Source organism: Polistes canadensis, unplaced genomic scaffold (genome assembly GCF_001313835.1).
Source record: "Polistes canadensis isolate GaletaPanama2010 unplaced genomic scaffold, ASM131383v1 scaffold_7, whole genome shotgun sequence".
Classification (NCBI taxonomy): domain Eukaryota; kingdom Metazoa; phylum Arthropoda; class Insecta; order Hymenoptera; family Vespidae; genus Polistes; species Polistes canadensis.
The window spans coordinates 372,992-386,326 of record NW_014569554.1 but is presented as its reverse complement, the minus strand read 5'-3'; the positions used below and the strand labels follow the sequence as shown (position 1 = coordinate 386,326).

Sequence of the window (13,335 nt, the reverse complement as noted above, 5' to 3'; positions counted from 1 at the left end):
AAAACAAACAAACTTTGCCATAAACAGTCCACCCCCTCTGATTAATTTCCTTATCTCGCTTTTTATTTTCGAACGTTCTCTCTCTCTCTCTCTCTTTCTATCTATATCTCTGTCTCACTTTTTCTTTCTTCCATCTATCTATCTATCTTTCTATCTTTTTATCTATTCGTCTATCTTCATGAGAAATATTGCAATGACTTTTTTCTCTCTTTCTCTTTCGGGCCGTTCATAATCTTTTTTCACGAAGTTTGACTTTTTTCAAAAAAAAGAAAAAAAAAAGGAATTTCCGCGAATTAAATTCATAATAATAACGCGTCCAATTATTTGAATAGATATCTTTCTATCTCGTGTCGTTTTACAATCCCATCTTTCTCTTAATTTTCTCAACTTTTTCTATCTTTTTCTTTCTGTATTTCTCTTTCTCTCTATACGTACACACATACACACACGAATATATATTAATATATATATATATATTCATTTTCCGTTCTCCTTTTTATCTCTTCGTCTTCTCATATTTGTTGTCCATATAATTATATTAAAAATATATGGATATAATATTGTAATTAGAGTTTTTTTTTTCGAATGATCTTTTCTTATTGATTGTCGACGTACGATCTTTTGGTCGCGTTCTCGTTCGGACGACGAAGCCCTCCGTAATATACGTTTTGTGTTTTGTTTAAACTTTCGATTACAACTAAATCTCGAACCTTTTGTCGTCGTGGATATGAAGTGCCGTGATAATGAACTTTCTATCTCGTAGAAATGTATTTTTTTCTCTTTTTTTCATATATTTTTAAACATTTCTTACATTTATATCTCGACAAATCTTTCGCATTTTTCTTTTCTCGATGATTCGGCAAACGATTGATTAACTTTTGCGAAAATTCTAAACTATCTATTTATCTATATTTGTTTGTCCGTCCGTTTGTTCATCTATCTATTTAATCTATCTATCTGTCTATTTTTTGTTCTGGATTTCATCGAATAAAATTTAAATCCATATATAGTTTATTTGAAAATAGGCTTACCGAGCTTTTTACTAACTTTCTATCTATCGAACATAGAAAAAAACGGAAAGGGACAAAATATATTTTTATTGAATAATTTCATATTCTTTCTCTGTGGGGAAAAAAATGCAGAAATATCTTAAATGATAAATACCGCTGATCGTACGTACGATATAATCTCGTACACAAAAAAGAACAAAAAAAAAATATCGATCTATAAGTAGAGAGATTCCTAAATAGATGAATAATTTAAATCGTGAAAAGAGAAATGAAGATTCAGAAGAAATTCTTTACGACGAAAAAGCAAGCAATGAGAGAAAGAAAGAAAACATTTTTATAGGTAAAATATTAATAATTAAAATAGACGATTCATCTTGTAGAGTATAAGGAAACGGAAAGAAAAATCACAAGGAAAATAAAAAAAAAAATCGAATAATAATTATTTAATTATAATAATATGTTGAGAGCGCGTGCGTGTATGTGGGAGAGTATTTATTATCGTGCAATAATGAGAAGGAGTTGAGAAAAAAAAGTAGAAAAAAGATTGTTTTCATCTGACCTTCCGTCACTTCTTCCGGGTATCTTTCATCTCTTTCTCTCTCTCTCTCTCTCTCTCTCTCTCTCTCTCTCTCTCTCTCTCTCTCTCAGCACACATGCACTTTACTCGCCTTTAGCTTTTTTCTGCTTTACTGCTTTTATGCTCGCAGACTCGAAAGCTGACGCAAAATGGGCTTACAATTAGAATAGGTACATATATATATATATATATACACGCACAAACACGTACATACATACATATATACATACTTACATATATATTATATATGTATTTATATATCTGGAGTATTTAAAACCTCCCTCTCTCTTCTCTCTTCTCTCTATCTCTCTCTCTCTCTCTCTCTCTCTCTCTCTCTTTTTCTCTCTCTTTCTCTCTGTTCTCTCCTTTTTTTTCTTGCTCTCGAGAAGGAGAGAGCATGCATGGCTTTTGTTAGAGCAAAACCACCAGCCAGCTAGCAGCTTCTTTTAATTCCTTGCTTTTTAAAAGAATTCAAATCATGATTCTAGCCGCGCGATTCCACTACTATACCACGAACAATCTGGCACTTCATGTTCCTCGCGCGAGAAAAAGGAACTTAACAAGTTATTTTTTATTACAATAGGATGAGCAATAAGCTCAGGAACGGGGGAAGGGCGTGGGGGAAAATCTAAAGAACGACAATGCTATTTTATCGTTAATTAATATATTCGATAATTTGTTTAGAGGGCTTCGCACGTATATATTTCTATTAGTGTCCTTTTATCGACTAGTCTCGTCTTTGTTTATTATCGTCCTATACACCTTATTTCTCTCTCTCTCTCTCTCTCTCTCTTTTTCTTTTTATCTTTTATCTACGCAAGTAGATAAGAATCGTACATTGTTTCCACCCTTAACCAAAGAAGCATACAAAAAACAAGGAAAATAAAGTAGATTATAACTTCCCCTCCCCCCACACGCCACGCTTTTTTAATAAGTTCGATATAATTTGTCTTAATTGTTTTTTTTTTGTTTTTTTTTTTATTTCAATTTAAAAATATAATACGCGTTTGAAAATTGACTTCTCTCTCTCCCACTTTTAACTCTCTTTCTCCTCACAAAGGCAGACCGGCTCGAGAGGATGGTGGTGGTGGTGCAATATACACGACACACACGCACACACATCTATATAACCGCGAGACGAGTTTTGCATAATCTTTTTTTCCCCTATTTTCATTTCCCTTTTTGTAGATTTTATAATACTATAATACGATATGTTATGCGCGAATAACAGGATCGCGCGGCAACGATCGTGCAACTCCCATATATTATGACGTTTACCTACCCCTTTACTGACCGCCCCCCTCATCTCACCCGCCCCCACGAAACCATCGTCTTATTTTTATCTCTTTCCAATTATTTCCCCTGCCCCCGCCCCCGCCCCGTGCACTGTGCCAGCTAGCTTTTTATCATTAGTTGTTACGTGATATAGATGTAAAAGAACGCGAAAATAATTGACCTATTCGCGGTCTGATAATTGTTCGCGTGAATTATTATGACTATGGACAATGATTTATTTTGATTTTGCACACACACACAAAGATATATACATATACGTATATATATTTTCTTGTCCCTATTTTTTTTGTTCTCTTTTGTTTCTTTTTTTCACCGTTCGATCGAATTTTGTAATGTTGCGTTCGATCGATTTTTATATTTTAACGTGAATAATAAAATATCGCAACATTTATATTTATTTTTAGATCTATCGAAATGGTTTTTTTACATTTATTTGTTCGTGTACGTAATATTAATGCGACTCATTCTTTTGTATTAATGTTTTTTTTYTTTTTTTTTTTTTTTTTTTTTTTTTTTCTAATGATCGTGAAAAGAGAGAAAAGTGAATTGGAATTTCGATGGATCTAATGATGGGCCCGGTTTTTGCGGGAGTTCGCAAGATCACGGACACGTTTATTTCGATAATTATTGCACGACGGATGCACGACGAGGAATATAAAATAGTTCTTCGTAAAATTCGAAGAACCAATTGTGTGTGATGGAGTTTTTTTTTTTCTTTCTTCTATTTTCTCGGTCGATTCAACCGAAAGAGAGAAGGTCTGATCAAGACCAGCCTTCTCGCGATCGAACTTATCTTTTCTTTATCAAATTTTCATTTATTTCCTAGAATCCTACTTCCTAAACACTATTGTTTTCTTTTCACGTCGAAAATAAATGTGAAAAATCGTGTTACGTGTTAATACGCGTGATCAAGTCTATCCGAAAATAACTTTTTTTTATATTTCAAATTATACATATACAATATATATGAAAGTTATTTACTTTAACATCATTCCCAATGAATTTTGTTGGATTTATATATAGACTCGCTTATATACACGTTTACATATCACATTTATGTGATGGAATAAATAGCACAAGTACCTGCTTTCCTATCGAGTATTTTATTTTATTTGATTTTTTTATTTTATTTCAAAGAGAATAATAATTGGCAATGATCGAACCGTTGACGAATTTAGAATTATAATGAAAAACTTTTCGCCAGATATAGAAGATTATCTTGGATACACACATTAGGGAACGTCGATAAGTAAATATTATTTAGATGCATATTATTGGCTTAGCTATATATAATAAATATAGTTTAAACATTTTTATTATTTTATATTGAAATAAATAATCTCGGTATGTGTTTGAAGTAAAATACTACAGGTATTTTTATATAATAAAATGAAAATATAAAATATTAAAAATGCATAGACAATTTATGTGCAAAGTCGATACACACGGACACCCACACATACTCGAAGTGTTTCCACTTCGAGAAACAGCAAAGAAAAATTCTTTCAACCCTTTCCCTTTTCGGCCTGTCGCTTTTTTAGAGCAAGTCCACCCTTATCTTTCGCTGATCACGCTTTTATTCCCTTAAACTCGTATCGATCTTCGAAGAGATCAACGAACAATTTCCTTTGATTACAATGCTACTACGTTGTGCTTCGCCAACTATTCTCGCAAAACAAATATTTTCTTTCTCAACTATTTCTCCATCCCGATCAAAAATAGCTTCCCTCCCCGCCCCTTGATTCAATTCGCATGCGTGTTTTTCTTATATATATATCCTACTCGTCCCCTTTTTTTCCCTATCTTTCTATCTCTTTTCTTCTTTTGATCTTTTTACTTACCGTTTATCTATGCGCCGAATCAAACGAACAACGCTGATGCATGTGGGATATGATTGTGTGTCAACAAAATTTCATTTTTCTTGTGTAATTTTTAGCCTTTTTTTATACACGCTCGACAGAAAGACGATCGAAGAACTTTTTGAGAAAAATATAAAATATTGGAGATAAGTTAAATAGAAAGAGAGAGTTTCAATATGTAAGATAATAAAAAAAATCGATCGTCTTTCGAGATAAAAATCATTTCACCGTAGAATTTTGATATGTCGATATAACGTGTGTCTATTATTATTTGCTTCATTATCGATTTACCGATATTGTCCACGGTATTTCGATCTATCCTAAAAAGAAAAAAATACGCATGATGAAAAACGTGCACGTCAATGTATTTAAATGAAACTATCTCATTGACAAATGTATTACTAATCGTTGTCTTCTCAAATGTGGTATAGATCTCTGACTTGAACAGCCAGGTGAATGACCTTCGAGGTAAATTGTAAGTATCACATTTGTTTGAACCCATTTCAAATTGATTTCATTTCAATGAAATTTCTTTTTCCAATCATTGAAATCAACAATTATTTATCATCGTTATATTTCGATTATTTTGTTCTTAGCATGAAGCCAACCCTGAAGAAGGTTTCGAAATACGAGAACAAATTCGCTAAACTTCAAAAGAAAGCAGCCGAATTCAACTTCCGTAATCAATTGAAACAAGTTAAGAAGAAGGAATTCACTCTCGAGGAGGAGGATAAAGAGGTACGATAGATCGTTATCGATTAGATTTATCTATATTTAGAACGCGATTAGCTATATATGTATGTATTTTATTAGAGAAAGATATATCTTTTCTCTTATTTTTTTGTTGTGGGGTTGTTTGTTGGCCGACACAAACAGGAAGGATAATTATTTTTCTTATTTTCTATTCTTCCTCCTTCACAACAACAGCAGCCTCTTTTTCGTTTTGTTTTTTTTGGGACTTCTAGAAAATGGAACGTCTATGAAGCAGAAACAAAAAAAAAAAGGATACTACTTTTTTTTAATCATAATCGTATACTTTTTCTTTTTGGTTTTTGGCTTAGAAAAGGCAAAGCTACGTTTTTTTCTTTTTTGTCATCTTTAAGTCGATCACTATTATTATCAAAATCGGCTCGCTTTTTCTTTTCTTTATTTTGTGGCCAGTTTTTTTCTTTTGTAATTGTAGAACATAGTATTGTTTTTTTTTTGATTTGTTAGAAGAAAAAAAAAAGTAATGAATTGAATTTTGTTTACCACCCCATCCAACCAAATTTTTCTCGACTAAAGGATTGATTTTGTCGAGACAACGACGATATTCCATTCCGACATGAAATTTTGTCCCAATTTTTCTACGTAATACCGGATGATCACGTTTAATTAATCGTCTCGTATTATTTATAATAATCATGATAGTTGTATAATAATAGTTTAGAGATAGTTGACTAGGCAATTGTGTTGTTCTTCACAGCCCAAGAAGTCCGAGAAAGCAGAATGGCAGACGAAGAAATAGATTACGAATACGGGCCGAATGAGAATTCAATAATTTAATTTAACAAAAGAACAAAAAATACATAAGAAAGAAAGAAACGTACATGCACACACATATATATAGTTATATATATAAATAATCCTATAATGTACATACATATATTGAGAAACAGCTCGAATACATATACGTACGTTACAATACAATTAAATTACTTACAATACATACAAACATAACAGACTGAGACGTATATGCTCGTTTTAAACGGTATAAACCTAGATTTCCTCATTTTATTAACGAATGGAATTTCGTTTCAAACCATGAGAATGAATAAATTGAAAAATTATAAAGGAAATAAAAAAAAAAAGAAAAAAAAAAAAGAAAGAAATAGTTTTGTTCCCACGAGAATTTCGAGCTTGGACAACGTTTAATATAGGATTTTAACGCGGAATTATGTAGTCGAATTTTTCGAATTCCATTTAAAAGATACGATCGATAACAATTTGTCAATTCTTTTTCGCATACAAAAGAACCGAAAATTCTTTCTATTCTCGATAAAAAGGAAAAATAAATTAAAGTTATATAAAAAACGTTCGTAGGATTTTGTAAACGAAATTTAATTCTCGAGAAAAAGAACGAACGAACGAACCTACCTACGATCGATCGATCAAAATTTATCAAGGTTTCGTTTAAACGTAGAGAAGAAGAAAATTGGTCTGTGTCGATGATCCAATAAACGATCGAAAAATCGAGTACCCATGCGTGATGAAGGAAGAATCGAAAAAACAGATACAACCATATTCGTATCTATTCCCAATATCGACGGTGCACCGTTTCATCATTTTTATTCTTTCCCTCTCTTTCGTTTTATATTTTATTTTATATTTTTATTTATTTTTTACGAAACGCTGCCGTACTTTCCCTGTTTTTCTTCTTGACAACTTTTTTTTTTGTATTCCGTTTCTTTTCCTCCTACGTATCTTTGAAAAGTTCGGCTGCGTCGCCTAATCTCGATTGCCACTCTTTTTGTCCTTTATCTTTTTTATCACTATCGTTGATATGAGTTACTTTTTTATTTATTGCTTTTTTAATCAAGTATTCCTATATAGAAATATTCGTAGATAATTGTTATGTTTATCCAACACGGAAGAAAGGATCGCGCGATGAAATGAAAAAAGAAACAATTGAATGATAATTAAATAACTGAAACAGAGAGTGAGAATGCCATAGAAGAATACAAAAAGTAAAAAATGAGGTTTTAGGAATTAATAAAAAGAACGGGCGAAAAAGGTGAGAATGGCTTGCAGAGTATAATTTACAAAAAAAAAAAAGAAAAAGTGATTGAAAGAAATAAATCAAATAATATAATTGAATAAAAATGGAAATAATAAAAAAAAAAAGAAAAAACATTTATAAGCTCGAACACTTTCTTCTCATTTTTTCGTTGATAATATATGGCAAAAACGCTTCTACTGACACTAAAAATATTATGCCTGCCCTATTTTTTTCTCTTATATTTATTTCTCTTGCATTATACATGCACACGAACCTACATGCATACGAACAGATATATTATATATATGCACAAACATATTTACAATTAGATATACGTACGAATATACAAATACACGTATACAAACGCAATTACGCATTTAATTTAATTGAATTTTGCCTAACGAGTGCTAGCATTATTATCTGATTTTTTTCGGACGCTAATATATTACATACTTCGAACTATCGTTTCAATTTCGTTTCAATTTCGATTCTATAGTTCAAATTTCATATCAACTTGAATTTTTAATTACAGTAGTAGATAAGAAGAAAAAAAACAAACAAAAATAGAATAAAAAGAACGAAAGGATCGAAGTAACGCGACCGTTTATTAATAAAAGATTTAACTAAAAAACAAATATATAAATATATACGGGAGACTAAAGAATATTGTTTCACGCAAAAGACGCATTTTTGTTATTGGCTTTATCGTCTATTATTTATTCGACTGCCGTGCTTCAAGGCTGAAAGTGCATAGATCATTTGTTATGTTTTACTTTTTCGTTCGTACAATGATCGTTCGATTTATCGACGGAAGAGTTGAAAATATTGAAAAAGAAATAAACCTTGTCATAATTAAATTCATTAATTATTTCAACTTTTTATTCTATAAAAAATCGATATGCCGAACGATCATTTCTCGTCGTTCGCGATTCGATTTTATGTGATTTATTAGATTTGATATTTTCACGTTACATTTATTCTATTCTCGATTAATCGAATCGCGAACGAATAAACGTACGCTTGAAATAATTTTTGTTGTCCATTGTTTCGTTCCTATCTATTTGTCTGTTGTCTGTTTATACTAATGATATTGCTCTTGCATTATGTTCGCAGAACGCGTTAAAAGATAAGGTAAAATTTTTCAAAATGCCGATCGTTAAGCTCGGCATGCTCGTTTAGGAAATTCGTAGAGAATGAAAGTCGAACGAGCGAATGAACGTAATCGAACGAACGAACGAATGAAACGAGTAATTGAAAGTAACTGAACAACGACAATAATATCAAGATAGAAAGTAGCGAAAGAAAGAAAAATTAATTTGAAAGAAAAAAACACCAAAAAAAACAGAAACAAAGCTTTATGTTTATTTGGCTTCAACGCTGCTAACTTTTTAGAGTTTTTCGTTTTCCGTTATTTCATTTTATTTCATTTCTTTTCTTTTCTCTTCCAACGTAATATCTTTTCTTTCTTTTCACGTTGTTATCCAATCTTCTTTTTTTTAATTAATAAAATTACATTTTGCGTATATTTAGATCGAAAAGAGAGAAAATTAATGTATTCATTTTTGTCGTAGATGAAATTCGTTAGAAATTCGTCGATCGTTAATTTTGTCTCTGGCTGCTACTACTATTTGAATTTTGTGTTCGTACAAATTTTCTAATTAAAAATCTAATTCGCAACGCGCGAGCCTTGCAGCAAAATGGCGTCAGAGTTTTTTTTTTTTTTCTCTATGCACGGCTTTTTGGTTTTTTTTTTTATTTCATTTTTGGTGTTAGAGAAATTACACAGAGATTCATTTTCATTTTCTCGAGAAGGAGAAGAAGAAGAAGCAGAATAATAATAAGACCACGAAAACTGTGACAGGTCGCGATATTTTTCGATTAGGATCTTTTCTTCTATACTTTTCTTGTTTTATCTTTTTTTTTTTTTTCGTAAGTAGATAACGAACAGAAATTGTTCACGAAAACGATTTATCTCCGCCCCTCGCCCCCCCCCCCTCGTTTGACTATGCTTTTGCGATCGTTCACCCTTTGGCACCATTACAATAACCAAGCCAGAACGTGTGAAGAATTGACTATGCAAAAATATTTGTTTATTTTCTCCAAAGGCATTGGGATATTTAATTTAACGCACGGTTTCTCTCTTGATTTTACAGAAAAAACCTGACTGGTCGAAGAAGGGCGAGGAGAAGAAGGTAAAGGAAGAAGAAGTCGAGGCGTGAAACAAAATGGATCGATAAAAGAAAATATCCATGCCGTCGTGTTGTTCTCCTCGAATTACGAGCACACAAATGGATATTTTATATTCGTTCAGAGCATATAACAAACGGCTCGGTTGTTCTTTAAATAATTATTTTATTAATTTCCCCGTTCTCCCCTTATTTTTCGTTTGTTCTTCATTATTTTCTTTTTATTTTTTTTTTGTTCTCTATCTTTCATATTTGTTCTACAATTTGTAATGATAATTCTTTAACCAATCGATGTCCCTCTGTCAAAAATCAATGTACATTCAATCCTTCAATTGTCTAATTCCTTTCTAATTATTGTACACATCTGTTTAAGATAATTTCCATTGATTTTCACACACACTTTTATTATTTATATTCTATTACACACGTGGGGACGCGAATGCTAATGACGAAAGATGGCTGCGAGAAAATAAGGGAATCATTATTTAAGGTTTATTGTAAAGCAAAATACTTGACTACAAAAATGAGTGTGTGCTGTTGTCATTTTTTGTACCCTTCTTGTATATCTCTCCCTTTTCTTTAAATCTCCCATATTGTTACCAATCTCTGCCCTACCCCTCTTTTGTAATCGTAAGTATACGTATGCGTTATGTTTCGAATGATCGTACAGTCAAAAAGTTTCTTTTTTTCAAATATCGAACGACCGAATAGTACAGTCGAATAATAATAAACACGTCGTTGAAAATATTAATACAAAATTAATTGGAATAAACAAATTAGCCATTTCCATCTTATCATCTCTCCTGCTCTTTTCTATTATTCGTTTACCATTTTATGTTAATAAATGAATGATTTCCTTCTACGTGTATTTTTTACGTGAACTATAACACAAAGTGAAAGTGCCAGAGACGTATGAATATTCGACTGGGGATAATCAATTATGTTAATTATATGTTTCAACATTTTTGTACACCTTTATTTGTGATCTAATTAATGTGTTTTGTCGATAGTCGAGCCCGAGCCTGTTTGGTAAGATCAGTGACAATAATTAATGAATACATTTTTTAAAAATTTTCGATGATAGCAACTGTAAAAGGAGAATGACGAATTATTTGATAAGAGAGATATAAGAATATCAAAATAATATTCTCCTTTTTGGCAGGACACGTGATTTATTTAAGAATTAAAAATAAAATTAGAAGCACACACGATTATCGTTAAGTAAAAATACGTAGACATATTTGCAGTTGTCGTACAGTAAAGTAGAAGAGCAAAGAAACGTAATAGAGTCGTTTTACCAACTGTTGAAAAAAAGGGAAATTGGGTTTGAAAAGTACGGATACCTTGTATATATATAGGAACCCGAAGCTCCACCCCCTCCACCCAAGGAACCTGCACCAGCTCCAGCCCCTGCACCTGAACCAGCACCAGCACCACCACCACCTGAACCAGCACCAGCGCCGCCTGCTGAACCACCAGCACCAGCACCAGCACCTGCACCGGAACCAGCTCCTCCGGCGGCTGCTCCACCAGCCGGTATTGATATTTAATTATATCTGAAAGAAAACGAAATGATTCGATTCGAAATGATACGATTTTCGACGTATAGAAGGTGCTCCGCCAGCCGAGGGAGCTGCCCCACCACCGGCTGAAGGAGCTGCTCCAGCACCAGCCGAAGGTGCACCACCTCCAGCCGAGGGTGCACCCCCAGCAACCGAAGGTGCACCCCCAGCAACCGAAGGTGCACCCCCAGCTACCGAAGGTGCACCCCCAGCTACCGAAGGTGCACCCCCAGCTACCGAAGGTGCACCCCCAGCTACCGAAGGTGCACCCCCAGCAGGAGGAGCACCACCGGCAGTCACCCCCGCCGAGGGAGCTGCGCCTCCCGCAGAAGGTGCACCTGCACCGGCTCCTGCCGCCGAAGGTATCGAAATTTGGACTCGAATAATTTATGAGAAGCTGACGAGTAATCGAGTGATTTATTTAGGTGCACCACCAGCGGAAGGAGCACCACCGGCTCCGGCTCCAACGGCCGAAGGTGCAGCTCCTCCTGCGGATCCAGCAGCAGCAGCACCAGCACCAGCAGCGGATGCTGCAGCCACGCCAGCAGCAGCTCCTCCAGCTGATGCAGCGGCACCACCACCGGCTGCACCCCCAGCGGATGCAGCAGCACCACCAGCAGCGGCTCCACCAGCAACGGCTCCACCAGCAGCGGCTCCACCAGCGGATGCAGCAGCACCACCAGCAGCAGCTCCACCTGCGCCAGCGCCTGCTGAAAGTTCGTCTCATTAATATATTCATATTTAGAGAAAATGTTGTATATTAGAGAACTTGGTCGCATCGTCCTATCCTTGCGGTCCTTGCGGTCGTAGTATCGCATCAAAGTTGCGTCATTAATGTTCTTCTTTTTTTCCAACTTAATTTTTAGCTAATCTTGTTTTGATTTTGAGAGTTTCGATCGTCATCAGAAGAAATCATACGCCAAATAGAGCTAAGTACATCACGAACGGTACGTCGAGACACGAAATAGAAAAAAACGTATAGTAGACAAGGATCATTAGTAGAACGATTAATAATAGTATCTTTACGTTCATTAGTAATCGTTTAGCTGGAAAGTGTTCATAATTAAGTAGTCTCATCTTAAAGTGTATTAGTACGTGCCTTGTTCTTCGTAGTTCATTCGTCTTCTTCATCGTCTATCTATCTCGTCTATCATTATTCATAAAACTTACCACCAAAGGCGCAGAGTATCTCGTCGAATCTCGAAAAAATCGAGCCAACCTGTTTGCGTTACTAGTTTTGATCGTCGTCGAATTAATAACTCTGCTCGTGACGTTGGAGCTGTTCCTCTTCGTTCAATTCCTTTTAAAATGAAAACTCTTAATGAGTTTTTTATTTAAAATCTTAAATATTTTACAACATATGAATTATATATTTTTTATTTCAGCACCTGCCTCGTAATTTTGTCGAGACAAAATCAACGAAACACGAAGAAATTAATCTTCGTTGAACACAGCGAACAAACACATCAGCATTATACCTTTCGTTTATCGCCATTGGTCATCGTCATGGTCATCCATCGTGGTCATCTTCATCGTCATCGTTCGTCGCGCGATCATCCTCACGAAGAAGAAGAAGAAGAAGAAGAAGAAGAAGAAGACGGGAACAAGAATTTAGGAACGTCTTATCGTTAGACTCGTCTACGATTCTTATTTTGAAACGAACGCTGTGTCCTAGAAGAAGAAGAAAAACACAATCTAGATGATTTATACTTTAATCTTGCGCATACGCGGTCACTGCATTCGTTTCAAATCTTCTATGCGAAGAAGAAGAATAGAAATAAATTCTTATTACGTATGTAACGCACGATAATATGTGTGATCCGTTAGCTTTGTAAATAATTCACGGGACGTTCGTTTAATCGAATAGTTCCATGATCACACATGTATACATACATACACATATACATATATATATATATATATATATATATAGACCGAAAGCTTTTTTTTTTTTTGAAAAAAAAAAAAAGAAAAAAAAAAAAAATAAGAAAATTAGATTTCGTAATATAAAGCTCTCACCATCGATCATCTTACTTTTATCGATTAAAATAGAACTGAAATTTTCTATTAAAGAGGGACGTCTCGTG

The 13,335-nt window shown here is 33.9% G+C and overlaps 2 protein-coding genes across 9 annotated transcripts in view; both read left to right on the top strand.

The window, feature by feature from the left end:
- Nucleotides 1-10,229, top strand: part of LOC106791095 (troponin I) — a 20,257-nt gene extending 10,028 nt beyond the window's left edge. For 5 of the 8 annotated variants that reach the window (XM_014756482.1, XM_014756500.1, XM_014756490.1 and 2 more), the window contains 3 exons: nucleotides 5,174-5,217; nucleotides 5,339-5,480; nucleotides 9,654-10,229. In XM_014756482.1, coding sequence (XP_014611968.1) covers nucleotides 5,174-5,217; nucleotides 5,339-5,480; nucleotides 9,654-9,719 — 252 coding nt within the window. In that variant the 3' untranslated portion in view covers nucleotides 9,720-10,229. Of the gene's footprint in view, nucleotides 1-5,173; nucleotides 5,218-5,338; nucleotides 5,481-6,207; nucleotides 6,591-9,653 lie in introns of those variants that run through there. The other 3 variants (XM_014756540.1, XM_014756525.1, XM_014756532.1) reach the window with 1 other exon arrangement.
- A 450-nt stretch (nucleotides 10,230-10,679) lies between these two features.
- Nucleotides 10,680-13,167, top strand: LOC106789900 (skin secretory protein xP2-like). The gene is made up of 5 exons (XM_014754448.1): nucleotides 10,680-10,715; nucleotides 11,045-11,222; nucleotides 11,296-11,610; nucleotides 11,674-11,964; nucleotides 12,634-13,167. The coding sequence occupies exons 1-5, from the start codon at nucleotides 10,680-10,682 to the stop codon at nucleotides 12,645-12,647; spliced, it is 834 nt and encodes a 277-aa protein (XP_014609934.1). The 3' UTR covers nucleotides 12,648-13,167.
- Nucleotides 13,168-13,335: the final 168 nt, after the last annotated feature.

Coding starts and splice junctions, on each gene's coding strand:
- LOC106789900 (XM_014754448.1), top strand. CDS start 10,680: ATGTGTTTTGTCGATAGTCGAGCCCGAGCCTGTTTG. Junction 10,716..11,044: donor GTCGAGCCCGAGCCTGTTTG/GTAAGATCAGTG, acceptor GTATATATATAG/GAACCCGAAGCTCCACCCCC. Junction 11,611..11,673: donor ACCGGCTCCTGCCGCCGAAG/GTATCGAAATTT, acceptor TGATTTATTTAG/GTGCACCACCAGCGGAAGGA.